The following is a 27,672-nucleotide window of genomic DNA, read 5'->3' on the forward strand; positions in this document are numbered from 1 at the left end:
GGCAGGATTCCAGGGAAAAGCCTCTACAGCACGCTGGGCACCTGCACGTGGGCACTGCAGGGACCCAGCTGGTGACGGGGGGACGTGGTACCCAACAGACATTTGCAGTGCAGAATTGTTTCACAAAAGGGCCTCAGCTCTCCATCTCTATGGCAACCAGCAGATCTTGCAGGTCAGACAAGAGGTGTGGGCTCCACTACCTGCTTTCTGTAGGAGCAAGGGCTCAAACTGAGCGGCCAGGAGGGAAAATCCACTTTATTGTGGCTAAGAGGTCTTTTGGATATTATTTATCCAAGTCTCCAGGAACTGTAATTTATCATTAATAATATAATTGAGTCAGCTGTCTTCAAGGATGAGTTGAACAAGAACATAGCCAGCTGGGCACCTGGTAACATTCTTTTATGCCTCTTCATTGCAAGGGAAGTTCATTCCCATCTCTCCAAGAGCTACACCAACACACCATTTCTGTCCTGAAGACAGGAAGTCACCATCTTTTCAGTATCTAAACCAATTTGGGAATTAAGTCTGCTAGTTGTTGTATTACTAGTTAACAAGATATTGTATGAAACTAAGAACTAGAATTAGTAGAATAACAGACCTGCTTTTCCCATCTTTATTTGCACAAGAGAAAAAAAACCAAACTCATAAAATGCAAAATTGGAGAAACCTAATAGATTTGATATTGAAATGTTGGATGTTGGAGGGAGAAGTGTGTGATCCCACATGCAAAATAATTACTGTTTTAGAGTAAAGCACTACATGATAGACTTCTTTACCCCAAGAAACAACACGGAAAGGTTTGTGTGCTCTGAATTTCATCCCAATTTGCTGCATGCTGACTTCCTCGTGTAAACAGGTCATTTTTGGCAAGGCTGGTGGAATATTTACCACTATTTGTTCCACGGTGCTTCAAATTGGGACAGCACCACAGTCCAAACAACTGAGCTGTGCCTGTTGGCCATGGATCAGCCCAGGGAGAGCCAGGAGCTGGCACTGTCAGTGATGGTATCCAAACAAGCCACAATTGGGAAGCAGTTAGGAGTCATCTTTAATCATTCAGCACTTTCAGTTGGGTTCATTTAGTTCCAAGCTGGGTAATTACAGCCTCATTATTTTTCTTTTTACAATGAAGACAAGCCTGCAAGCCAGGCAGAATAATTTCTTCTGCTGCCGTTGCCAAGATATGATAGCACATCTACGCCATAAGGAATTTGTCATGGTATCAGTTTTATTAATGGTAAATAATGACTCTTCAGTTAAGCAACATTTTCACATCAGCTGCTGCCTAACCATAAAACACTAAGTAAATATGAAACCCTACAGACAGGTAATTGAGCTGAGATTCCCAGTGCCCAGCATGTTTCTTGCTGACCAGCATGTGTCAGGTTTTCCACATTTATTTTTTTCACTGAAATTAATACCCAGCTACAATCAGACTTTAATTTTAAAACCACAAAAGCTCATCTAAAAATAAGACATCAAAGCACCGTGACAGTAAATAGAGGCCACGACTAAGGGAAGGGTGGTAGATCAGGTATCAGAGAGTAATTCATCCTGTCTGTCTACCTTCACTGGCTGCAGGGAGAGCTCAGCTCTTGCAAGGACTATTTCTCAGCCAGAACCCACTGCTAGTGTGGCATACCCTGAAACACACAAGGGCATTGCTTTGATGGATCTTGCATCAAATTTTTTGAAGACTGTAATGATACAAAATAAATGTTTGAAATAAAAGAAGCTTTGAAAAGAAAATATCCATGAGAATTGTATTGTCCAGGCATTGGGTTCTGCATAAGCCTGGGAAAACAAGGTAGGAAACACAGTTATACCAGCACACCTTTTAATTACAAACTTTAAGTGGTCCTGTAGGGTCTAAAGAAACTTCTGCCATTATCTCAAAAAGCCAACAAATTCAGAAGTGAACCATTATCTGCAACAGGGGGAAATGACTGTGCCACTGAAGCACCTGTGTACGTCAGCTGAGCACAGTGACCTGCTTTAGTTTCCTATGGACGCGCGGCTCGGCAGGAACACGGCACGCTCAACGTGCACTTCAAACTGACTGCCTGCATCTGCAGGGCCCTTTTCTCAAGTGTGCTCTGCAGCAGGAAGCTGGTTGTAAGATGCCCTGATAAACCAACACTCAGCCCTCAGTTCTTCCCCTTCCTTCCCTTCCAGGATTAAGGCTGTGGCTGTTTCTGCCCGCAGTGCACGCGGATGCTGTGAATGCTGAGCCTTGTCTGCTCCTGCCCCGCTGCAAACTTGATTTACACCCTCTTGGGCAACAACCCTGCTGAACCCAGAGATGTGACTAGCATGGCATTGTATTATTAGACTTCCCCTGCAGACTTCTTCTTCTAAATCATCTAGGATGGGAAAAACAGTTAGATAAAGAAGAAGAATGTCATGACTCATTCCCCAATGCCACAGAGGTTCAGAACAACCAGAAAAGAGTTAACAGCACAGCCACCCCCCCAGCAGTATTTCAGAGTTTCTAAATACAGAGTTCCTTTCTGAGCTGGATGCCCATTTTGGTAATCTTGAAAGTATTTCTGGAACTCTTGGCCAACTTTAAACAAACAAACAGGGACAAATATTTGTGAAGATAACACGGCTGAGAGTGTTTGGTTATTGAGCCTTTCTAAGTTGAAGGTTTTAGGTTTTAGACTATTATTTTAAAGCTTGTGAATAGAAGAAAAAAACTGCTCTGGAGATGTTAAATCACACAACCATCCCAGCTATGGCTTTGGAATAACAATCATTCAACTTAGCAAATATCAAACGTGGGAAGGGATTTATCTGACGCATCTATATGATCATGTGAACTCCTTTCTCAAGGAGAAACAGTCTCTGCTGGAGACACAAGAGGAAGGAACTGTTTTGCCTTCTTTAAAAAATTATAACAACATAAGCAACTGTAACACACTCAAAGCTTCCTGGCACAAATGCAAAAATGCAACATCTGAAATGTCAGCTGGTACGCTGGGAGGATTTACATGATTTAAAAGATTTATGAGAAAGAACTATTTCACTGGCTTCAGAGCATCTTGGAAAGCAGCAGGGGGGGGGACAATGTAAAAGAAGGGGAAAAAAATCTCCAGCTAAGAGAAATTATCATGGCCAGTATGATTCTGTATTGCTCTTTTAAGTGCAAGGAAAAAAAATGGGTCAGGCTCTCATTGGATTTCAAGCTGCATTTAAAGATGAATGAAGAGAGTCTGCCATGACTCTGGGATATACTCATTTTCTCACATTACATATTGACTCACACAGTCCTGTGGCTCACCTAAAGCCACACAACTCCTCGCTGCTCAAGGCAGAATTAAATCAAGAAATTCCTGAGTTTTCCTCCCCCTGTTGTTTCACTGGAAGCTGTTCTGCTGATACACAAAGGCTGGCCAGCTGGATTTCAGTGCAGGCTCCCAGGGGAGAGATGGGGTCACAGAGACAGGGGAAATAAATCCTGCCTTAATGAAAAGATAATATATCAAGCAAGGAAAAGGCATGAAACCATTTGAAAGTATGAACTCTGCAACATTTCTGAATGTGCTCTGGCAATGCTGAAGTGGAAGATTGGCTTGCTTTGTGGGTGCCCACTCTTGAAGTGGCTACTTCAAAGCATGGTGCTCAATGCCCTGCACAGCCTGAGGTGCTGCAGCAGCACAGGTGAGCCAGCTCAGCTCTGCCAGGGGAGCAGGGGGTGGTGCTGGCTGTGCTGAGCTGGGATGGGGGCAGGTGTCAGCTCCAGCAATGCCTCTGGCTCCAAGGTTCCTCCTGGGGCAGGTGCAAGCAGCTCACATCAGCACAGGGCTGGGCTGAGCCAACAGTGTCAGCCCCGTCTGGGTCAGATCCTGCACCCTGGGGGCCCTGTCTGAGCACCCTGTGCTGTTTGCAGGGTACCACATTCACCTAGCATGAAACTCTTCACTCCCTCCTCCTTTTTACCAGCCATCTGTTGCTAGTGCCTTCCATGGTTCATTCACAGATGTCACTGCAGATTTTTGTGCAAAATATTCCCTCCAATCTATCTCTGTTTGTTTTATTGTTATGGGGTTTTTTTAATGTAAGATTTTATTTAATTGTATTTAAATACTTTTCAATACATTTCAGTTTCACTAATGCTTCCATAAATAATGATATGAAAAAGCTCAGTAATATCATTCCAGGGTATTAGATTAAGGTGAACATTTTTCTCCATCTGTTTCAACAATAACCTAAACTAATGCAGTCTCCAGACCAGAGCACATGATCTTAAGTGAACTGAAGAGAGTGAAAAGGTCTCTGGTGACATATAAAGACTTAGAGGGGATTGAATAAAGGTGTCTTATAAAATAAATTTCTGGCCAAACAGAACTGGAAAGACAGAGAGATTACAATTCCTCTATCATAACAGCAGTGACTCATCCAGTTGCATAGTCACTTGGGGTGAAAAAGAAAACAGTTACTCAATCTCTCAGGGATTTAGACACAGAAGAATATATTATGCAAGTTTTAGCTGCGTTACTAATGGCCTTGAAGCACACAACTCTACTATGAGTCTCACTCAGCTCAGCAGATCACAAATAAGATGACTCACGTATCCATGACATGATAGGAAAATAGAGAGCCTAAGAAGTGCAGAGGCAGGTGCTAATACAGTCACAAAGCATGCAGTCAAGGGAAGAAGAGATTTATAAAATCATGAGCAGAGGACTGCAGAGGAATCAGCCTGTGTATTTGGTGACTCGAGGGCATGGACTGGGTTGATTTTTCTTGGTGTCACATCAGGAGGTTGTGAGTGTGAAGCCAGGCTGTGTGCAGGCATGAGCCAGGCCACTGTCACCACTCACCTGCATGTCCCCAGGGAATGGCAATGGCACAGAGAGCTGGCCTTGAAAGCAGTGCTCAGTGAGCCCTGCACACACAGCACAGCACAACACAGCACACGGTGAGATCACACACCAGCCAAAGTCACCCACAAATTTAACAATATTTATACTCGGCAGAACTTCCTACCCTGCTGGTACATCGTGATTTTGTAGAAGCTGTTAACTCTGATTGTTTAAAGACTAATTAAACCCACTGGTGGTGCCAGCCATAGCAGTCCTTTGCCCATTATCTCATGACTTACCTTCTCATGGATGAGGACTTTAACAGCTGTTCTCAAATCTGCATGGTTGGGCAAAGCTCAATTCAAATTCTGGACTAAACAGCTGGAAAAACAGTTGTCCTGAGAAAACTGCTATTCTTTATGCTCTGGTGCTCAAATCAAACCACGGATACAGTAAGTGTATCTTAAATCTAAATATTTTACAGAAGTCCAATAATTAGGAGTATTATATTAGAAAGGTGATGCCAATACATCTAAATTTGGAACTTTATGCAGGCCAGAGCACAGTAAGATGTTTAGACCTGCATATGAGTCAAGCCAATGTTACTGTAGAAACACAGACAATATCTGATTATAATTTTTTTTTAATTTTTACAGACAGTTTGGCACAGCCATTCCAATTTTCAGTTCCCATAGCCTGACCGAAAGATTCTGGATGGTCAAAGGATTATTCAATTACAGTGTGTCTGTGATCTATTACCTGCAAAAACACAGCCATGAAAAGCAGGAACCCTCAAATACTCAGGGGAACATCAGGAAAAATTCTGCGTTTTTGTTATCACAGAAAGGAGACCCTTGAGAGTAACAAGAATAGCACTAACGCACAAGCTTGAGTGACATTTTTTTTATGAGCTCAGTTGCACAAAGGAACTGCAGAGAACTGCTTTCAAATGACTAAATCTGACACATTTCCTTTAAATATTACCTAATTCCAAGAGGTTTATTCTAGGCATTTCAAGTCACATAGGTATGGGATGTAATGTATAGATAGAGAAGGGATGCACCATTTGATTCTGTTGTCAGAGCTGATTAACAAACCAGAGCAGGGTATTTTTGTACAAACCAGGATAACCTCCTGCCATATCCTGTCTTGTTCCCAGAGCTGACAGTCCCTAGGCTGACTTCATCCTTATCTCCTGTTAAACACATAGGGGTTTAGGTGATGTGATGCAGAATCAGAGGGGGTTTATGCTGGGAAGTAAAATGAGCACTTGGAAATCTCTTGTTACGTGGACAGTGGAAGGAAGGAAAAAGCTTTTTATCTGTATCCTTTGTCTCTGCCCAGCATAACCCAGTGGAGGATCTCCAGTACTTACCAAAACTATTTGTCTCATAAATTTCCTGAGAAGAAAACACTCGCAGGTTCAAGATTTAGATGAGTTTCATCACTGCATTACTAATACACAATATTGTAATATATTTGAATTATTTGCCCAGGATTACCGGGAACACAGAATTTGTGATTGTGCCTTTATTCTGCATATATTCATTGGAACAAACAGTGAAGGAGCAGGGATATGGCAAAAGCTTTCTTAGAGATCCAGCTGGTGCAAGCAGAAGGGTAATAAAAATACATTAGCAATAAAGCAAAAGGCTCATCTATTATCTGAAAGAAGCACAGTTTCAATGATTTATGGAGTGACCTTTTTCTGAAAGAAGCCTGTATGTCCTCATGAATAAGGCTGATTGCAAGAGATGATACTGTTAACACAGTGTTCATATATTCTGAGTGTTAAAACTGCTGTGGAAAATAAGTGGCAGGTTTACTGGATGCTCTTTGTCATTTTTTGGCAATTTTAGATGGCAGTAAAGCTGTCATTCTGATTATTAGTGGCTTTCTGTCCTGGAGGCAGTTTTTTTGGACAGTGAAGGGTCTGACAGAGTGTAAAGGGATGTGCAATAGCTGGAACTGCTACAGCCAGAAAATATCCTGTAACCCCAGCTGGTCAGTTCTGTGATATTTTGCAATACTAATGCCAATTAAAACCAATGCAAATTGCTTTCCCAAACCTCTGTGCAAACTTTTGTCAAATCCTTGCGCTGTTACATCATCACAGCCAACTCTCATCCGCTTTATTTTCTGCCAGACTTTTGTGAGGAGGAGTGAAATCACTCAGCTGTCCCTCTCCAGCTCCTCCCGGCTGCAACCTGGGCAGTGTGCTGGCAATCCAGACCCAGGGCGGCCCCTGTGCTCCGGGCAGCCGAAAAACAACATCTCTTTTCACCTGGCTCCTCTACCTTCCTGCTCTTCCATGGTAAAGGAGCCCATCTGGAGCTTTTGCAGCTGTGCACCTTCCGAGTATGACCTGAGCTTGCTGTGAACTGCTGCACAAGTGTTTCCTTGAGAAACTCCAGCTCTGAAACGCTCCCTGAGCTTTCCCACTTCCACACCCGGGGTTCTGTTTAACTACAGCCCAAAATACACGGAGACCCTCCAGTGCTCAGCATAAAGGAAAAGAGAGGCAGCAAAGTGCTTTTAGGAAAAGGTTCTTCATCCAAAGGTAGAAGGAGAGGCTGAACGGGCTCCCCGAGGCAGCGGTGACAGCCCCGAGCCTGCCAGAGCCGCAGGAGTGCTCGGACAGCACTCCCAGGCCCACGGTGGGATGTGGGTGCGGGGGTACGAGTTGGATTCGAAGATCCTGATGGATCTCTTCCCCCCGGAATGTTCTGTGTGATGGCACACGAGCACCTGTGTGTTATCACACGGCTCAAGGGCGGGGATGAGTTACAGACGCTGCCGCGCTCAAACACCGCAGGTGACAGCAGTGTCGCCAGCCCCGGCCGCGGCCACGGCTCGCACCACGATCCACTCAGGCGCTGCATGGAGGGGCAGAGCGCTGCCCGCTCGCCTCCTGCGGCGTGCCGGTGAGCTCAGCGGTGACGCGGTGTCACTCACACGGCCGTGACGCCTTCGCCGCGCCGGGTCACGCCCGTGGGCACCGAGGGCTCAGCGTTACCCGGGCCCTGCGGGTGCCCGGGGGAATGGGGACGCGGTGTGCCCTGTCACAGTGCCGGGCGGGCGGAGCGGCCCGGTCCCACCCGGCGCCGTCCCGGTGCCGCCGGTGCCCGCGCTGCTGCCATGGCAACGGCTGCGCGCCCAGGCACCGCCGAGCGCCCCCGGCGGCCGCGGCAGGTACGGAACGGCTGCCGGGCTGCGCAGCGGCCTCACTCATTGGCTGCCACGCTGTAGGAACCGCCCACTCGCTGCCCTTCCGACCAGTCAGCGCCCTCGGCCAAGGCGGAAGAAGTGTTGATAAACAACATCGCCCCGCCCCTGCCCTTGGCCATCCTCCCGCTCCTCCCCTTGGCGCGCGGCTGCATCGCGCTCTCCCATTGGCGGGCGGCCGTGTCCGCGCTGGGGAGCAGCCAATGGGCGGCGGCTCGGGCCGGGGCGGGCGCCGCCCCCCGGTGCCGCGGGCTGCGGGCGGAAGCCGGAAGCGGGCGGAGGGGCGGCGGCGGCGCCATGGGGGCCGTGCTGGGGGTCTGCTCGCTGGCCAGCTGGGTGAGTGCGCGGCGCCGCTCCCGCCCAAACCTGCCCCTTCGCACCGCGAACCTCCCCTTCCAGCCTGGGGAGCGGGCCCGGCCCGCAGCAGTGCCCGCTGGCAGCCCGGCTCGGGCCCCTCGGAGCAGAGCGGTGCCCGGCCGGAGCGGGGGGCGGCGGAGCGGGCCCGCCCTGGCCAGGCCGATAAACGCGGTTATCTCGGCGCGTTCGCAGACACACTGTCACCGATTATTGTTTATCTCTGCGCTCCGGCGGGTTTCCAAACGGGGCTCGGGTTCTCTCCTCGGTGTCGCCTGATGCGCCGGTGTCAGCTGCGAGGGGAATGCCCTTACTATTCTTGTCTCTGCCCTTCAGATTCCCTGTCTGTGCAGCGGTGCCTCGTGTTTACTGTGCCGATGTTGCCCCAACAGCAAGAATTCTACAGTGACACGGCTTATCTATGCCTTCCTCCTCCTCCTCAGTACTGTGCTTGCCTGCATTATGCTGGCACCAGGCATGGAAGAGCAGCTGAAAAAGGTATGGAGATGAAAATCCTCTTTCTGACTGTTTTAAATGCCATTACTTGTGCCAGTGACTATTGATTTTCTTTACTTGGAATGGATTATGTGTGAGCCACAAACACCCAAGTGTCCTTGTTCCTGAGTTAAGAGGCTGCATGTACTGAATGGCTTCTGGTGGAAACAGCAAATTCAGTGAATGTTCCTTTTTAGTACATGCCTGGTGTCTGTAATCTGACCAGACCTGGAAACAGTCTGTTGCTATCAGCTGCTGTGGTATCAATCTTCCTGGGTGAAAAGTGTTGACATGGGGAGAGACAGATGATAATAAGGTCTGAGCACGAGATCTTTTGTTCTCTGATCTCTCAGAAGTTTGTTGACTGAAAGTTTTGGCTGTTAGAGGGCTTAGAAAATGTAATTGTAAATGCAGACGTAAATTGACAATGAAATGTGTCTTTACCCAGATACCTGGATTTTGTGATGAGGGGCTTCACACTCAGTTCCCCCACTTGGATGGGTTTGTCAGCTGTGATGTGTTTGTGGGGTACAGAGCTGTCTATCGTGTCAGCTTTGCCATGGCTGTGTTCTTCTTCCTCCTCTCCCTGCTGATGATAGAGGTGAAAACAAGCAAGGACCCGAGAGCTTCCATCCACAATGGGTATGTGTGAGCCAGCTGGCTGCCCTTCCAGCTGCTTTCCTCCTTCAGCTTCTCTGCTGAGCACAGTGGAAATTCCTTTATGCTTACAAGGACAGCCTCAGGTTTCTTTTGGACTCAATACAGAGCAGTGATTTAGTCTCCTTAAAAGCTTCCTTTTTGTGTGAAATGTTCAGTGGTTTGAGGGTGTCACTCTGAGGTGCAGTAACCAAAAGGGTAGTGCTCTGTGTTTTTATAGAGATGTCAGATTGCTGCTGGTTTATATCTGCAACCTTGTGCTGCCTCTGGCACTCATTGGGTCATTCTCAAGGCCAGTCTGACTCAGACAGCAGGAACTGGTTTCTAATTTCCAATTCCCTGATTTAACTGAGTTAGTTTTGGGCTAGATGACTGAATCATCGTAAGTCATTTAATTGGAAAGGGACCTTTGGAGAGCACAAAATCATAAAATTATAGAATGAATTGACTTGGAAAAGACCTTAGGATCATCCACTTCCAACCCCCTGCTGTGGGCAGAGACACCTTCCTCTAGGCCAGGTTGCTCACAGCCCCCTCCAGCCTGGCCTTGGACACTTCCAGGGCTGGGAAATCCTCAATCTCCCTGCTCAGCAGGATCATGTGATCCAAAGCCCTGGTTGGAGCAGGACCAAGCTGCTTACAGATCATGTAGCACATGACTCCTGTGTGTGAACTGACTGTGTGTAGAGTAAGACCAATATTTATGCCTTCTATCTTCTTTTAAAGGTTCTGGTTCTTCAAAATAGCTGCCATTGTGGCTATCATGGTTGGAGCATTTTATATACCAGAAGGACCTTTCACAAGAGGTACAGTTAATGTTCATCATGGAATTCTGACTTGCAGAAGCTCAAACCTTTTCACAGATTTACTAGGCAGTAGTGAAAGTTGTGTAGAAGATGCAGTTTCTGCCTGTCTTTGTTGGAGTACTTTGGTTGATCCAGTATTTTGGTGACCAGCTGAAGTTATGATAATAAGAAATCCCTTTTCAACTGCATAGATTTTAGTTATTAATAATTTTCTACTTCATGAGACAGTTACTACTCAGCTGAGTCTTCTGACAGTAGACTGGGGACAACTGAGGACATTGATAAGTACAAAATACTTCCCTGGAGTCTATGAAAAATCTGTGTGGGAAACTGCTACTGCCTGGCCACATCAGAGGAGCTTGAAAGGGTTGTTGACCCTCAAAAAAATATGGCATAATGGCATTTATGTACACAGAGATGCCACATGTCAGATGTTGCCTTCATTCTGAAAATGTGTTGGGCTAAACATTCCCATGCTCAGCTTGACCAGTGTTGCCTGCATCCCTGAACAGCTGGGACTCCTTCCATGCTCCTGCCAGATTGAGGCCACAGTGATTAACAGTATCTGCATTTCTAATTATAGTATCATTTTTTTTTTTGTCATTATTTGTCTTCAGTATAATTAGGATCTTTTTTTGGCTTTAAATGGAGGTAGCATGCACATGATGAAAGCTAACCTTTTTTTTTTCCACCCTTTTCTAGCTTGGTTTTGGATTGGTGTTTCTGGAGCTTTCTGCTTCATTCTTATCCAGTTGGTTCTACTTGTGGATTTTGCTCACTCTTGGAATGAGAGCTGGGTTGAGAAAATGGAAGAGGGGAATTCTAAATGCTGGTATGCAGGTAGGAATCCTGTAAAGGATTTGTATTTACTGGCCAGTACCCTGCAGAATATAATTTACTGATCTGCAGACATACCTGGAATTAAACTCCACAGTGTCCCTGAGTCAGTGCTGTAAACCCTTGAAATTATTAGCAGCAGCATTTCTTTTTTCTTGTTCAATAAAATGCAAAATATTTTAGACTTGTGAGTAGCACATCTGAGAATCCTAATAAACCACACTTGCCTGGTTTGCAGGGTGTGTGCAGAGCTTGGAGCCTGTTTCTCCTCAAGCCTGAGCTTTGCTCTCCCTCTCCCCTGCTGTGTCCCCAGGAGCTCAGTTGTGTCTGTGACAGTGGCTGCAGTACCACACCAGGCATGCCTTGGTGCCTGCTCCCCAGCTGGCCACTAATTACAAAGTGCTAATTGTTGTGGTTCTTAGCTCATAGCTAAGAATGCTGCAACAGCATTTTGTACTTCTTACAGTGAACAGAGTGGAAATAAAAATGGGTGACCTCAAGCACAGCAATCCAGGGCAGATAAATGTCCATGAGAAGTGTGCAAAAAGCACTCTCATTATGCCACTGTGGCCTGATACCAGTTAAACTAATTAAACTGCTGCTGAAAGGCAAGTCCTGTTCCCCTGATGGCAGCACTGGCCTTCCTCTGAGCTGTGCTGCTTAGTGAGCCCAAGCAGAAATGTAGCCATACCTTACAAAAATGCAGTCTGCTAGTCTGGATTTGTGACCCAGACTGCCAGGTGAGGAAGGGAAAGTGTCTTATTGCAGTGTTAGCTGGACATTAAGTCACTTTAGATGTACTATTAAAACTATATGTGTAATGTAAACATTTTTTTTCCTCTCCAGCTCTATTGTCCTGTACAAGCCTGTTCTATGCCTTGTCCCTGGTGTTTGTTGTTCTCTTCTACGTTTTCTACACGAAGCCTGATGACTGCACTGAGAACAAGTTCTTCATAAGCTTTAACATGATCCTCTGCATTGCTGTCTCCATTGTTTCCATCCTGCCAAAAGTTCAGGTATTACTTTTCTCTGCTTTCTCCTGACATGCAAAGCAGGGAAGTGAGGATGTAGTATCAGTTCAGTCAGACATAAGAACTTTAAAACTTGGCTATCATAGCTGTGCAAGTTAGGAGCTTAAAAAAATATTCTGCAACCATTGCACTACATAGTGACACATTTCCTGAAGAGAGGCTTTTTTGAGCTAAATGTGGTTTTGGACTTTTTTTCATGTGGAGTATTGCTGACATGGCTTTAGTAGTGAAGCCCTGGCAGAACAGAGACATCTGTTAGGGAGTAGCAAAATACCTGGAGATTTATTTGCCTAATACTGTGGGTTTGAAATTTGGGGTAAGCTTGTTCAATATAAGAGGAAAGTTGCATGTTACTCAATTCTGAACTGGTATTGCTCAAATCACATGCTAGATTGACATCTGTCAAAATTGTTTGAAAAAGTTGAGATTAACTCAGTAAGAGCCCATAACTGAGTCTTGGACACAAAAAAAATGCATTTGGTTTGTTTATTCCTTCTGCATTTGATAAATTACATAGATTTTGTAACTCCAAGGAGTTTCTTCCAGTCTTTTGAACACAAGACAAAGCCCAGTGCATTTCTACAGAAATGGTTTTCATGCTAGTAATTGTCTCATCTGTGGCAGTGGGGTAAAACTATCCAACTCTGGGTAAAACTTGCCCTTTTGACCTTGGCTTGCTGTTCTGCTTTGGAACAGGAACATCAGCCTCGCTCTGGCCTGCTCCAGTCCTCTGTCATCACTCTCTACACCATGTACCTCACATGGGCAGCCATGTCCAATGAGCCTGGTAAGCAACACACTGTCTTGAGTCACAGATTTGGGTGTGAAGGCAGAAGCTGCTGATGGTTGTTACAGATTTGTGTGTTGCTGATCTGTCCAGATCAATTCCAGTGAGGCTGAAAAGCTGACTTTACTGAAACCATCAAATTGCGTCTGCAGAACTAAACTGGGGTGTTTGTAAGAGGGGGGGGGAAGAAACAGTGTCAGGGCATTCTGATGTTATTTATTTATTTATTATACCCCTGTCTAGCTCAGAGGCAGGAGAAATATTGCAGGCAATTTCTGCCTCTGGAGAATCGAAGAGATCAGCAGTTAAAGGAATGAAAAATTGCGAGCTCACCTGTCATCACCTGTCATCTTTTCTTAGCTAAATGCTGGCAAAGCTCATCCCTCTAATCTGCCTTGAAATCTTTTTCAGAAAGAAACTGTAACCCAAGTTTGCTGAACATCATCACCCAGATAGCTGCACCCACAGCAGTTCCAGCCAATGCCACCGTCCCTCCTGCCACTCCTGCTCCGCCCAAGTCCCTGCAGTGGTGGGATGCCCAGAGTGTTGTTGGACTGGTTATCTTTGTCCTTTGCCTCTTGTATTCCAGGTAGGATCTGCACTGCTGTCCAGTGATAAAGAATTGGGATTTCTCTGCCTCTTTTGTTTGAATCTGGGTCTAGTGCAAAATGTACCTGCATTTAGTCACATCCAGCTGCTGTCTCAGGCCCGAGGCCACATGTGGCTCATAAACCTGTTTTGCTTTGTGCATGAGGATAAGCCTTGTAAGCCCAATCTAGATAACAGAACAACATGTGTTACAAGATGATTAGAGGGATGGAGCAGCTCTCCTCTGAGGAAAGGCTGAGAGAACTTTGGGTTTGTTCAGCCTGGAGGAAGGAAGGATTTCCTTTCTAAAGGTGACCTAATTGTGGCTTTTCAATGTCTAAAGGGAGCCTGCAAAGAACAAGAGAGAGAGACTTTTCTATGGGCATAGATCAAAACTGGAAGATATATCTAAGTTTAGATATTGGGGAAAAAATTCTTTACTTGGAGTATAGTGAGGCACTGGAATGGTTGTCCAGAGAAGTTGTAGATCCCTGGAAATGTTCAAGGCCAGGCTGGATGGAGGTCTGAGCAACTTGGCCTAGTGGAATGTGTTGGAACAAGATAATCTTTAGGATCCCTTCCAAACCACACCTTTCTATGATCTTGGGACAAGAAATGCTGTTTCATTGCATGAAAACATGGAGGAATTTCCTTATGTTTCCAAATGGACTTTAAAAAATATTATTTGCTAGTCTCAAACATTCATTATGGTCCACTGCTTGCTTTATTAGCAAACACAGCTGATTGTAAAAGGAGTTTTTAACCACTTTTTTCTTTGGGTTACCCTGCAGCATCCGCTCCTCGAGTAACAGCCAGGTGAACAAGCTGACCCTGTCTGGCAGTGACACTGCCATGCTGGAGGAGGCTGTGGGGACAGGCAGTGGGGCTGCTGAGGAGGGGGACGCGCGTCGCGTCGCGGACAACGAGAAGGACGGGGTCCAGTACAGCTACACCTTCTTCCACTTCATGCTCTTCCTTGCCTCTCTCTACATCATGATGACACTCACAAACTGGTACAGGTGAGAGCAGTGGGAAGTGATGGGTGTGTGTGCCAGTGTTTCCATGTGGATAGGAGGCTCCTGCCCTGTGGGTTACTCCTGCCAAGGGAAGGTGCTGGCCCTGTGCCTTCTCAGTTCAGTGTTACTGAATTTAGATGGGAGAAGGCAGCACAGCACAATCAGCAGCTGTGGTTCCAGGGCACTACTTCAGAGCTGCAAGGGTAGAAAGTGTGGCTGCCATTCTTCAGCTGGATGAGTAGCAGGAAGGATACACATGGAGTTCCTTTCAGGTGACCTCCTGTAAAGTTTGTGAGAAGTCAGGCTGCTGTTAGTGGCTCTTCATCCTGGGAAAGATGTGCAGGGACAGCCATATGTGCTGCTTATCAGAGATGTGATTTCCTGCATCTGTTGGAAACACCTGGACATAGCCTCTGCTCCTGCAGCTCAGAACTACTGCTCCCAGGACACTGCATAAATTAGCAAATGCACTTAGATCAACAACCACCAGTAGTCTATTGCACAGCTCATGCAAATTCTCCTTAAACAGCAGCACATCAGCATGGGCAAGCAGGCATGAAAACTGGGTTCTAGGAACAGCAGCCTGTGAAGGAGCCACAGGACACTGCTGGTTTAGTTGTCTCGCTGTGTTCTCACAAAGGGTCTTGTATTAGGGTGTCCCAAAGGATTGTCCTCACTTCAGATTCATGAGAGGTACCAAGGAACAGTGGGAGGTGCTTTCTGTGTCTGCTAATGGCCTTCTTTACTTTCTAGCCCTGATGCAGATTTCAAAACCATGACAAGTAAGTGGCCAGCCGTGTGGGTGAAGATAACCTCCAGCTGGGTGTGTCTGCTCCTCTATCTTTGGACCTTAGTGGCACCTCTTGTCCTTACTAATAGAGACTTCAGTTAAATTCCTGCACCTGTCCGAGCTTGCAAAAGTGAGGAACTCTGCTGAAAGCCAAAATGTTCACTTATTGCTTCAGTTACTGTTTCTTATGTTGGTATTAAAATGCAGTTGGATAGAGTTATATATTGCATAATGCTTGATGCAGCATCAAAATTACCAGTTATCTTTGTATTTTAACCTTTACCAGGGTTATCTTATTACTGCATTTTTAAAATTCACTACAGCTGTGCTGTCAAAAGCACAAAAGAAATTATCTATTCTGTCCAAAAGCCACAACCTTCTACTGAATAGAAGTTAACGTTTAGTTAAATATGAAGTAATATATTTTAAAGAACAATTATAATCAGCATAATGCACTACTATGCTCATGCTTCAGTTTCTGGAAGTGTAAGCCATGCTGCTTGATTTCTACATTCCACTGCTAAAGTTTATTTACAGGAAAAGTTTATTTCAATTACTTCACTTTGTGTTGTGGCAAAAAGCACCCTTATTCCTCACCAAAAGAACAAAACTCCAAAGTTGAAAAACTGGTTAACTCTTAATTCTTTTTAAGACAAACTTGCCCTTTTTAAGAGGCCATTTCTATGGTAACTTCTTTTTTAGGATTTTTGCCAAATAGAGTGGTAAGTGTATGAGTAGCTTAATCAATTATTTTGGAAAAATAGAGCTTATTGATTGATTTCAGTTGTCCAGTACACTTAATAAAAGTAATATACATGGAATTATTATTATTATTGGCTCTAAGGCATTTGCACTGTAAACTCATTTGAATAAAGCAGACTAACTACTGAAAGTGGCCCAGCTCTCTTGAAGTGTTAAGAACCAGCAGTGACTTCTCCAGTGGAAAATACCTGGCAGTGCACAGGTGCATGTGACTGGGTGTTTTCTCTGTGCAGTAAATACCAAGTGATGTGTTTGTTTTTGAAACAAACAGTATGTTCCCCATGAGTCTGTGAATGTCAGTCCTGTTCCTGGAAGTTGCTCAGTTTAAGTCTAATTTCTGTTCTCCAGCAGAAAGCAACACCTTTTGCTAATGCAATGCTGTGGTGATTGATTATCTGTGTAGCAACTGTGTGTAAATGTGGAATTTGTGTGTTATTGACATTTACAGTAAAATTCCTGAACATGACACAAGACAAATGTATTGAAAACACCAAATGAGCAGCTATTACAATGTGTTTAATCACCCAGTCATGCATCATAAACTTACACATTTTTAACGACTTTGTTTTATAAAATGCAATATAAAAATAAATTTTATCAAAATAAGATGTACACTTAACCACCCAACACCTCTAGGTATACATATAACAGAAGGCAAAATTAATATTTGAATAACACAACAATTAACTCATGCCAAAATGAAGTTTAACAAAAATGATACTTCAGCCAGTTCCTGAAAATACCTCAGGGCTCCTAACACCCATTTGCAAGAGTATAAATTCAAGTACTTTTATATACAGTTTGCAGCTACCTTGTGTGCCACCTAATGCCAATGCAGTTCAAGTATCCTTCCTTTTGAGTTGGATTTGGCAGGGATAGCTTATGTACTGGGAAAGGCATATAACCATGGAAAGCAAAGTTATTCCAAGTGGGAAGAAGAAAAAAAGTGGTTGTTGTGCTGTAAAAAAAAAAAGAAAAACAACACCCAAGCATAAAAACCACCCCCTCCTGCAAGCTTTTCCTATGTATTCTCTTAACTTCCAGGTAAGGAGATGCTACACTTGACACAAATGTTTATTTTCCAAATGCTGACATGAGAAATTCTGGGAACAAACTGATTCCTATGCTGCTAAGTGCTAAAGCTCAAAGAACATTCTCAGCTCTGTAGCCAAGCACACATAAGCCAGAGCTGTGCTTTCTGTAAGACAAGCCCTGCTCAGAGAGACTTCAGGGCCAGACACACAGCTCAGTGAAGCTGCAGCTCCTGGCTGAGTTCTGAAGCCAAGGAACAGCAAATCAGAAATAACAGGTGCCTGATAAAGCCTGGCTTAATTCAGCATCCTGACATCCTCTGCCTAAGAGCCAGCTTTAAGAAAAAGAAGTTCTGGAGGCACAAGACTGGCATTTTTCAGTATTGTGGTTTAACCCCAGCCAGCTGCTCACTCACAGTGCCACACAGAGTCCAGTGAAGAAAATTCTACCCCAGCCAAATCCAGCACAACCCTATAGTCTCATTGATTATGTCTAAATCATATTCTTTATTCTAAGTGAACAGAGGAAAGAAGAGGGTGAGGTGGATCTTGTCTGCCTACTATTAAAGGCATGCAAGAAAATACAAAAGCCTGAAAAAGGAGTTTTATAGAGGTTCCTCAGCCTTCTGCTGAACACCACTAGATTTATTTCTTATTGAAGGACACTAAATTGAATTTTGAATATCCAGCCTCTCTCTCTGGTAGTTACATAAGGGGATGAAAGTAGCTGTTCCTACAGTCAATACACCCCCACTTGAAATCCTGTAACACAATTAAGGAAAGACAATCAGGCCTTCATCTCTATGTAAAATGATCATTCTGTTCTTTTCAGTTGTACATTGTGACTGGAATTAAGAGGCACTAAAACAGAGGCACCCCTCTCTCTGTTCCAGCAGTTCAGCAGTGTGGGCAGCCACTTACCTGTCCAAGTCCTGGTGCTGTGTGCTACTGGCTTCTAGGTGTCAAAAAACTGAATTCATTTCTGCAAAACAGAGCATATTCTGGACACAAAGGAGGAGCTGCCTAGCAGTACTCTTTTACCTTGTTTTAAGCAGATGAAAATGGTAGTTTGTTTTTTCCCTGCACTAAAGGTAATAGTTATCAAAAAGGAGTTACAAGTAAAGGTAAGAAAAATGAGATGCTTCCACTGAGGAAAATTAATCTTTTCCCATCTTTAATCTACAACTGTTCATGTGATGAGTTTTCTGTTCCTACAGATTCTGAACTGCCACCCATAAAAGAAAAAAAGCTTCATGTTTTTACCCCTTTTCAGAACCCAGTCTCTTTTTTATAAACTTGGGATGACAGGTATGGCATTTGCCACCCCTTAGCTCCAGGATGAGGCCTGCTGCCAGGTCAGGAAGATGTTACAGTTGTAGGAGTTTCCTTTTGGCAGTGCAGTCATGCTGCAAGGGGGCTGAGAAGAAGAAAGACATTCAAAACAGAGTTTGGCACTTTGAAAAATGAATGTCTGAGATCCTCAACATAATTTAGTTTTATATTTACAGAAATGTAACTGGTGCCTATAATCACATTTGGCACTAAATCAAGATTTCATCCAGAGAAAGTGCTCTAGTGATAAGTTCCCAATTAGAAGGGATGCTCTTTTCCACCAAACAGTGAATTATTTCACCTTGAAGTAACACACTGTGCTTTCCTTGTCCTAGTGGGGTTGCCCATCTCCACACCATTATAGTGCAGAAAAATGTGTGCAAAGAGTGTGCTGAGAGTTAAGTTCTAATTCAAAATCATTAAACAAAATGAACTTGGGGAGTGGGAACAGCTTATTCAGACTCAGGTATCTTACCCTGGTTTGACATCAACATTAGTTCTGTCTCTAAACAAAGACCTAGAAGCACAGGCATATAAGTTATGGGTAAATATCACAGAGATGATTCAAGTCTAACTTCATACGGGAACATGACAACCAAAGACAAAAGGGGTTAACAAAGTTAAAAAACCAAGTTGTAACATTTCACAGAAGAGCTGACAAGCACAGTGAACAAAATGCTACAATATCAGGAAATTTAAGAATGTGCTTTTAAAAAGCTTGTCTGCATTTGGTTTCACAGACTGTGAACTCAAGTTCAGCCCAAAGTAACAAGCTAAAGCAGCACCTTGCTGTCTTTCATGAAGTATTGCCTTCTATACATCACATGCCAACTGCTACAAAACCTCACACATTCTGGGTATGAGGTACTTACCCATTCCTTATCTCAACCAGAAAAGAACTATCAATGGGGGAAGGTGGCTGACACAGCTTTCTTTTATTTGGTCCTGAACTTCCTTATTTGAACCTGTTGTCCAATTAAAATAATTGATTAGTAAATTATCTGAAAAACTTGCTGTTTTCTGAAAATGAAGATTGCATCTGCTGTATAAACCTTGGTATAGATGTTATGGTAGTTATAATCCATCCAGTCACAGTTCTTCCAACTGTGAGAAAGTTTAAGAAATTATCTCCATACGGGTATTTATGAGTAAATTTTGCTCTGTATTAATTTGAAACAAATATTCACTGAGATATTTCAGAAACACCAACTCACAATCTGAACCACGTGACAGACGATAGGCCAAGTTAGACTTTTATGGTTTTAAGCAATCTTCACTACAGAATTATATTTTGCAGGGTTCAAAAGCCATTTTCTTGTCTTGGATTACTGGTGTTTGCAGAAGGGGAAGGGACCAGATAATCACAAAGCTCATAAATCATCCTCACTTTTCACCTGTGTGGGGCGGGGACAAGAAATTGTCAAGCTTACCTATCTGCAATAATGTTTCCCTTTATCATTAGAAAGAATAGGCCAGTTTGCACCATTCACACAGAGGTTGATGAGCCTCAAGTCTTCCACATAACTTGTGCTCTTTCCTTTCCTGAACTCTGCCCTGCCCCCATTGTGCCCTCTCCAGCTTCCTTTGGTTCTACAGTGTAAAGTGCCTCAGCAGTCTGTCCCTAAACTGCAGGTTTAGGAGTAAGGCAGAGTTCCCAACATCACCTAGCAGAGCAGATCTTAACTGTGCTGGAAAACTTCCCTCCAGTGGTTTGTTAGTAACAGTAATAGAGCTGAGGTTTCATCCCTCGCAGGGAATCATCACACTGCTTTTCATCAGCATCCCCACTCACTAGCAGGTCGTGGGGAGAGCTGTCACAGGGCAGCACCAGCTCTGAGAAATCATGCAGGAAGTCCTCTTCAGAGGCCAGCAGCAGCTCATTCCAGGCAGAGATGTCCAGCTTGCCTGCAGTACCACCATACTCTTCAGGAAGGATCACTGGAGGAATGTTTTGGTGAAGGGAATTCAGATCGCAGCCATGAAGAAAAAACTGAAGAAAGAAAAAGAGCTGTAAAAGTGCAGATCAAACACTTTACAGCAAACTGCTACAACAGTCAGCTAACAAGCTTATTTTGAGCTAAAGAACAACTTTAAGAAGTGATGTGTTCATGGGCAAGTGGCAGCACAGAACAGTGGGCAGGTGCAGTCAGACACAGTGAGAGAAGTCTTGAGACAATCCACACCTGCAGATTAAATCCCAGCAAGAGAGACTTGACATGTGCCTGGCTGAGCTTCCAGATTCAGTTCATCCTCAAGTTTGCTGATGGGATTGATGGGATTTATCCTTGTGGACGAAAAAGTCATCCTTGGCAACCTTGTGGAGAGGACACTGGTGCCACACATAAGGGGAAAGAGCCAGGAAGGGATAACACAGTTTTCCTGTAACATCACCTCATGGACACATAGCTACTCTCCCAAATAATCACAGGGATAATGTCCTGAATATGGAGCATATGTACTAAAGTTCCATACTAGTATTATTCCAGTATTGAGTTCCTCAAAGTTTCTGTCTCACAGATAGTTTTCCCAACAGGCATATTTTTAAAAATTAAAGCAGAAAGTAAAACGGCACTAACGTTTTTCTAGCTGTCAAGTATTATAATTTTTCTTTATTTAAGAGTGGCCAAGCAAGGAACTTACAAACATTAATATTAATATCACACAAATCCTTACCCTGTTTGCAATCTTTTCCTTCAGAAAAGGCTTGATGATTGCAAAAATGCCTTTGAATATACGAGGCTCATTTATTATGTTAACGGCCTTTATTCGAATGGGGAATCCATCCTGAAGGGTAAAGAAGATTTTTATAATGCAGTTTAAAAAACATTTGTCATTTTTCTCTTTCTAAAATTTCCTGAGACTGACAGCCAGCACAACCCACTGGCTCCCCAACTTGAATGTGAGGCAGCAACATAAACCAATACAACAATAGAAATTCAACTTGTTACAGAGAGCAGTCCTAGGATGACACCTGTGAGCATAAAAGCAAAGTCAAGGGACAAGAAAACCCTCCATCAAAAAATATACTGCTGTTAGCAAATCCTCATTTCTAGTGTTGATGTTTATTCCCTTGACAAAAACACTTAGATAACCCCTGTCCTTTGGGTGTTCCTAGCTTTGATAAGGATGCAGTCACAAAGTGATGTCTGCAGCTCCTGACAAGTGCACCAGACTCAGTGCCAGAGCAGGCTGCTTCTAACAGTGTGTCCAGCTACAAGATTTGGTGCCCAAGATACTCTAAAATGTATTTTTATGTGAAGAAGGAATCTAGTATCATTAGGACACACTCTTTCCCATACAGAGCAGTTTAAAACAACAGCTTATTATGGGATTTTTGCTGCAGAAAATTTATTTGCAGAAATACTTTTCACAGGCAAAAGCTCATGATCAGCAATTAAGGACTCAGTGAAGTTTCCTTCCCCTCTAACCAGCTCTACATATACAAATCAGTCAGTGCTTGGAATGAAAAGCAGACAGCAGGCACTGCTGGAGTATTTTTCTCCATAGGAACATCAGTGAATTACCTCATCTTTACAGGAGCTGCAGCTCAGCAAGGTTGATGCAACACATTTATATTCCACCATCCTTTTATGTCCTTCCCCAGGTTCATCTATTGTCTTATGAATATCTTCCACTAGGAATAGCAGGACACCCATGGCTTTATTTGTACTAATTAAATGGGGGCTTACAGTTAAATGACATGTTTAGATCATAATGTAAAGGAGTGAGTTCTTATAAAGGCCTTCCTAACTCACCAGTCTCATCTCCATACACTCCCCTGATTCACCCTATCCTTCCTGATCCCCCCATGGATGCAATAAAGGACATACCCAGCTCAGGCCAGAACAAAAGTTTTGATGGAATGAACCCATTCAAGAGAAGTTTTCTCGTTTCACTCCTCCAAACTGTATCCAGTGAAATCATCAGACTTTCCTTCCACTTTGGCCAGGCTACTCCTGGGTCCTTTCCTTTTCCCATTTTGTCCAGCTTCACTGTGTTTACACCCTTTGCTCTAACATGCTCTCCAACACTTTCCTTCCACACATCCAGGAGATGTTTTCATTACTGTTCTTTTGCTGCCCCCATGCTAAAGAAGCCTCTGCCTTCAGGGCATGGATGGAAATCCTCCTCAAATCACACCCATTTAAATGTTCTCTTAAAATTTTTGCAGTAGCACTTGAGCTGGAACCTGCACTTGCCCTATGGCTCCACCTTGGCTGACAGGAACCATTTAAATATCAGATCATTTCCTCACTGTCTCCTCTCTAACTGTAATTCTTTGCTCTCTTTCTTCCTTACTACAACCTAGCAGAACTGCTTTTGTCTGTTCCAACTCAAAGTCTGCACTTCCAATGCAAATTTAGTTTTAGGGATGCAAAAGTCAAAAAAAGGGGCAAGCGAGGTAAGGAAGGGTGTGAGAAACTGGTTGGGCAGAGACATGTTTAACTCTGCTAGTGAAAGCCAAGATGATGAAGGTTGTGGGGACATAGTCAAGAACTCTGCATACAGAAGCAATCATTTACAATGCACAAGCTTATTTTCCCACCAGTTCAGGTCTTACCTGAAGAATTCCAATCACTTTTTTGGCTACAAAAGGACCAAAATGAGACGCCTTAGATAAGCTGACTCCTTTGTAGTCTGCCAGGATTACAATTCCATTCACCTGGGTCTCTTCGGACTGAATGAGTTTTTCTAAGGTTAAGTATATGGCACGAATGTTCTCAGTAATCGGATAATTACTGGGTGTCCATCTGTCTGAGGTTACAAGACAGGGATGGTAAGTTGGAGAGTGAAGATAACCTAACAAGACACATTCCAAAAAACTGATTTTCTGTTTTTCTGGACTCAAAGGTTAGTGTGTATAGCCACAGTTCTAGTTCAGAGCAAAAGGTAGATGGCAACTCATATTTACTTCAGGAAGCAAAGGCAAATGGTTTTAAGAACCCCATTCTCCACCCAGCACAGCTCATTAATAGCAGTTTCAGCTCAGAAAGAAGGCAGGTAAATGGAAAAGAGGAGAATGAATGAAGAGAAATTTACAGCAAGTCTGGCAGCACCAAAAGCATACGAAAGACACAGATTATTTACATAGGAGTCAGAGCTATAGGCTTCTCTCTCTGATTATTGTAAAAACAAATTATGAGCTTCCAAGGGTAGGCTGGCAGCCCTGATTCAATTTGAGTTACTGCATATTAATTTTTCTTGAATTGCCTCATATTTCATTGACCCACCTCTCTGCATTTTCATTTTGGCGTGACCGCAGTTATTGCTGACACAGGAAAAGGAACTGGAATAATGCTGGCTAAGGACCAGCGTGTCCCTTCCCCAGTCAGCTTTTCAAATTTGAGAGAGCCCACACACTCTGTGCAAGTCAGCACTGTTCCCAGGAGAGCAGGGAACAGGGTTTTGGCCCAGACACAGCTCGAGGAGGGGGACAGAGACACTCAGGACCGAGTACCTGGGCGGATGCAGACGACGTGGCGTCCCTGCGGGTCCCGGTGAGGCAGCACAGTGACAAAGCCTGACTCCAGGACAGGCTTTATTGCAGATGGCTTCAGGTTGCTGAACACCTCTGGCCAGGTCCTCCTGCAGGTGTGGTAGTTCACCAGGAGCTGAAGAGCTCGATCGTAATCGAACTTCCTGGCCCGGAGGAACCTTAACAAAAAAGCATCGTCCAGGCAGGTGCCCAGGGAAGGGTAGTCCTTGCACACCATATCTCGCAGCGCCTGCACGTCACGCAGCCTCCACTCAGGCTTCTCCTGCAGCTCCTCCCGGGCCTTGGTGACAAGATCAGGAGACAGAGTACACACATACTTTGGCCGGTCTGGCAGGAGCTCACTGTCTGACAGAGACCCTGCTGACGGACTTGTCCTGGTGCAGTCGCTCTCTCCTGACATAATGCAGCAGGAATCTGTCAAAAAACAAGTGCTGCACGTGACAAGCAAACCCACAGACTTACAACCACATGGGCTGTTTACATATTTATTATCTGTATCCCTCTGTTTTCTAACTAAAGACGTTGGCTTTCCGAGAAGCAGCGCTACAGTAAGGGCACACGGTTAATTTTAATTCTCCTCCCAGGATTAGAAAGTGCAAGTTACTCTAATCTCTTTATCCTACCTAGCAGGTAGAATGCTGCCTTGGATGAAACCTAACTAAATAAAGTTAAAATACAGAATTACATTGGTTCATTGCAAAACACAGAATTTGTCTTAACCTTATTCCCTATGTCCAGTTGGAAACTAAAGCAAAGCAAACATCCCAGTTTGTCATGATTCTCACATATGGTTGAATTACATCCTCTTATGAAAAGCTCTCTCATCAAAACCCAGACAGCCAGGGGTTTTCCTTAACTTCTCTGGCAAACATATGCACTTACCAACACCTCTGCCATGGGGAATATTTTGAGCAATTCGGGAGGAGCAGCACTCAGAAATATAAGAAATGGCTGCAGTGCACAGACTGGATGAGCAGGTAAGGAAATTGCAGACTCTTATGTCAGCACTGAATGGGTACTGAGGCTGGCTTAATATAGTTTTAACTTTCCAGTGGGATGCCAATATGTCTGACCTGAGAGCAGACATTCCAAATCCAGTCACAAGGGAACAGACATGAGTAAAAATTACAAAATCACGAGCCTGCCATAATAATTGTTGTAGCTGGACCTGGGACTGGCAGGGAAACACGGCTTTATTCTGCTGAGCTGTTCGCATTCAGAGTCACCCGCAGCACACACACCGCTCCCGGCTCTCACACGGAACCGCCAGCCACAGGGACATGCCACCCATTCCCACCTTCCTGCTGCACTGACACAGCTCCAGTGCTGCCTCCCACCCACCTTCCCCAGCCCCCGGGACAGCCCGGGCTGGGCAGCACCGAGCCCCGAGCGGCCGCCCGGCCACAGGGGCGAGGAGGCTGCCAGGGACGGCCAGACCCCGCGCAGCCCCGAGCCCCACAGCCCGCCCGTACCGGAGTCCCCGGGCCCCACAGCCCGCCCGTACCGGAGCCCCTGGGCCCCACAGCCCGCCCGTATCGGAGCTCCCGGGCCCGCAGCCCGCCCGTACCGGAGCCCCTGGGCCCCACAGCCCGCCCGTACCGGAGCCCCCGAACCCCCAGCCCGCCCGTATCGGAGCCCCTGGGCCCCACAGCCCGCCCGTATCGGAGCTCCCGGGCCCGCAGCCCGCCCGTACCGGAGCCCCTGGGCCCCACAGCCCGCCCGTATCGGAGCTCCCGGGCCCGCAGCCCGCCCGTATCGGAGCCCCTGGGCCCCGCAGACCGCCCGTACCGGAGCCCCCGGGCCCCACAGCCCGCCCGTATCGGAGCTCCCGGGCCCGCAGCCCGCCCGTATCGGAGCCCCTGGGCCCCACAGCCCGCCCGTACCGGAGCAGCCGCGTCCGGGCCCCGCCGCGCCGGAACGGCCCCGGCCGCCCGGAAGTGACGCGCGAGCCGCGCCTGCGCCATGGCCGCGGGGCGGGGCCGAGCCGCTGCCGTGAGGCGCACGGCAGTTTTATATCAATACACGTACATACATGCATAGATACATACATACGTGTGTATATATATATATATATATACATATACATACATACACATTTTTGTATATACTTATATGTGTATGTATATGTACGCATGTAAAATACATATATCTACACACATACATATATAAAACATAAAGCGCATAAATACATTTTACTTATAAAATACATTTTATATTTATAGACTATATTGCATATAAAATGTGTTTTTTATTATGTGTGTATATCTATGGATACATATATATTTAAATACACTTATGCATGCTTATGTATGTTATGTGTATATAATTGATAATATTGCTATATAATATATGTAATTATATAACAGCAAATATATTTACCTATATGATCTGTAGATGACATGCTATTTATAATACAAACACATATAAAATACATTTTGTTTATATATATATACACAGACATATATATATACTCACACATATATAAACATATATATTAAATATATATACTATATATATATACACTATATACACTATATATATATACACACTATATACACTATATACACTATATATATATATATATACATATACACACTATATACACTATATATATATATATATATATACACACTATATACACTAAATATATATAAAATATATAAATTATGCATTGCAGGCCCTGCCAGCCCGAGCTGTGTGGGGTCACTGAGCAGAGCTTGGCCAGCCTCAAAGCACAGCTGGATGGAAGCAGGGCCCAAGAGATAACCCAGTTGTATCCTGAATTTAAGGACTAAATGTCAATAAAAGGAGAATTTTGGGGTAGTTTGGCTTTGGTTTGGTTTTATGACAGGACAGAAAACTGTATTATCCCACAGGAGATGAGGTGATGGTGATTCCTGACCTGCCTGCAAGGAATTTGTAGTGTCAAAGATGGTGACTCCCGGGTTTGCTGCATTAAAAGGGAGTGTTGGGGATCTCACAGACCAAGGGACAGGGACTGTCCCTAGGGCACGGTGGCTCCTGCTCTCCTCCCCTGCTGTAACCCGTGTTCTCAGCCAGGAGAGGGAGTCAAAGATAGTTGGACAAAGAGTGGGAATCCCAGGAATCTGCAGTGGAATCAAGGCCCTTCTGCAGCACACGGATTTGTTTCTCTGATTTATTTCTCTGCCAATTGTTCGCCCTTCCAAAGCAGAAAATGTTTCAGTGGCACTGTGGCTGGTAAGAGATACGCCAGCCCAGATATGCCACCTGTCACAGGTGTCCCCCTGCAGAGAGCTGTTCGGGGAAGGGGAATGCATTCATTCCAGCCTGTGCTCATACAAGAGGTTTTGCATTTCTCCCATTTCCATTCCTACAGCTCCTGGGCACACAGACCTGCAGCACGGCACAGGTGGGACACAAGCAGCCAGGTGTGTCCCAGGTGTGTGCTGAGGAGGTGGATCTGTGGCCTCCCAGCTGAAGGGATGACAGAATTTCCTGGATCACCTGGATCACCTAATTGCTGATGTGAGAAAAGGCTTCAAAACACCAAACAGCTGAGGAGTACTAGAGCTGTAAACAGGAATTTATGCTAAAGGTTGCAAAATCTGCTTGGAATTTGCACCTCTCAAACAAGGGAGGAAAAATTAGCAGGGAGGTGACAGTTCCAGTCCTGA

At 44.8% G+C, this 27,672-nt stretch overlaps 2 protein-coding genes across 3 annotated transcripts; one reads left to right on the plus strand and one right to left on the minus strand.

Annotated features, from left to right (window-relative positions):
- Positions 1-8,223: 8,223 nt before the first annotated feature.
- On the plus strand, positions 8,224-15,962 carry SERINC3 (serine incorporator 3). The gene is made up of 10 exons (XM_079321369.1): positions 8,224-8,369; positions 8,724-8,885; positions 9,331-9,524; positions 10,266-10,345; positions 11,048-11,185; positions 12,029-12,198; positions 12,910-13,000; positions 13,412-13,589; positions 14,380-14,607; positions 15,358-15,962. The coding sequence occupies exons 1-10, from the start codon at positions 8,331-8,333 to the stop codon at positions 15,494-15,496; spliced, it is 1,419 nt and encodes a 472-aa protein (XP_079177495.1). The 5' UTR covers positions 8,224-8,330; the 3' UTR covers positions 15,497-15,962.
- Positions 15,963-16,651: 689 nt separating this feature from the next.
- TTPAL (alpha tocopherol transfer protein like) lies at positions 16,652-25,981 on the minus strand. Of its 2 annotated transcripts, none has more exons than XM_079321370.1 (6): positions 25,900-25,981; positions 23,978-24,430; positions 23,081-23,274; positions 21,193-21,303; positions 20,312-20,509; positions 16,652-18,604 (listed from the first exon to the last, which is right to left on the minus strand). In XM_079321370.1, the coding sequence occupies exons 2-6, from the start codon at positions 24,414-24,416 to the stop codon at positions 18,515-18,517; spliced, it is 1,032 nt and encodes a 343-aa protein (XP_079177496.1). In that variant the 5' UTR covers positions 24,417-24,430; positions 25,900-25,981; the 3' UTR covers positions 16,652-18,514. The 2 variants fall into 2 exon arrangements, with proteins under 2 accessions (XP_079177496.1, XP_079177497.1); XM_079321371.1 differs by lacking the exon at positions 25,900-25,981 and adding an exon at positions 25,489-25,511.
- Positions 25,982-27,672: the final 1,691 nt, after the last annotated feature.

The sequence above is a fragment of the Erithacus rubecula genome (genome assembly GCF_903797595.1).
Source record: "Erithacus rubecula genome assembly, chromosome: 18".
Lineage (NCBI taxonomy): Eukaryota > Metazoa > Chordata > Aves > Passeriformes > Muscicapidae > Erithacus > Erithacus rubecula.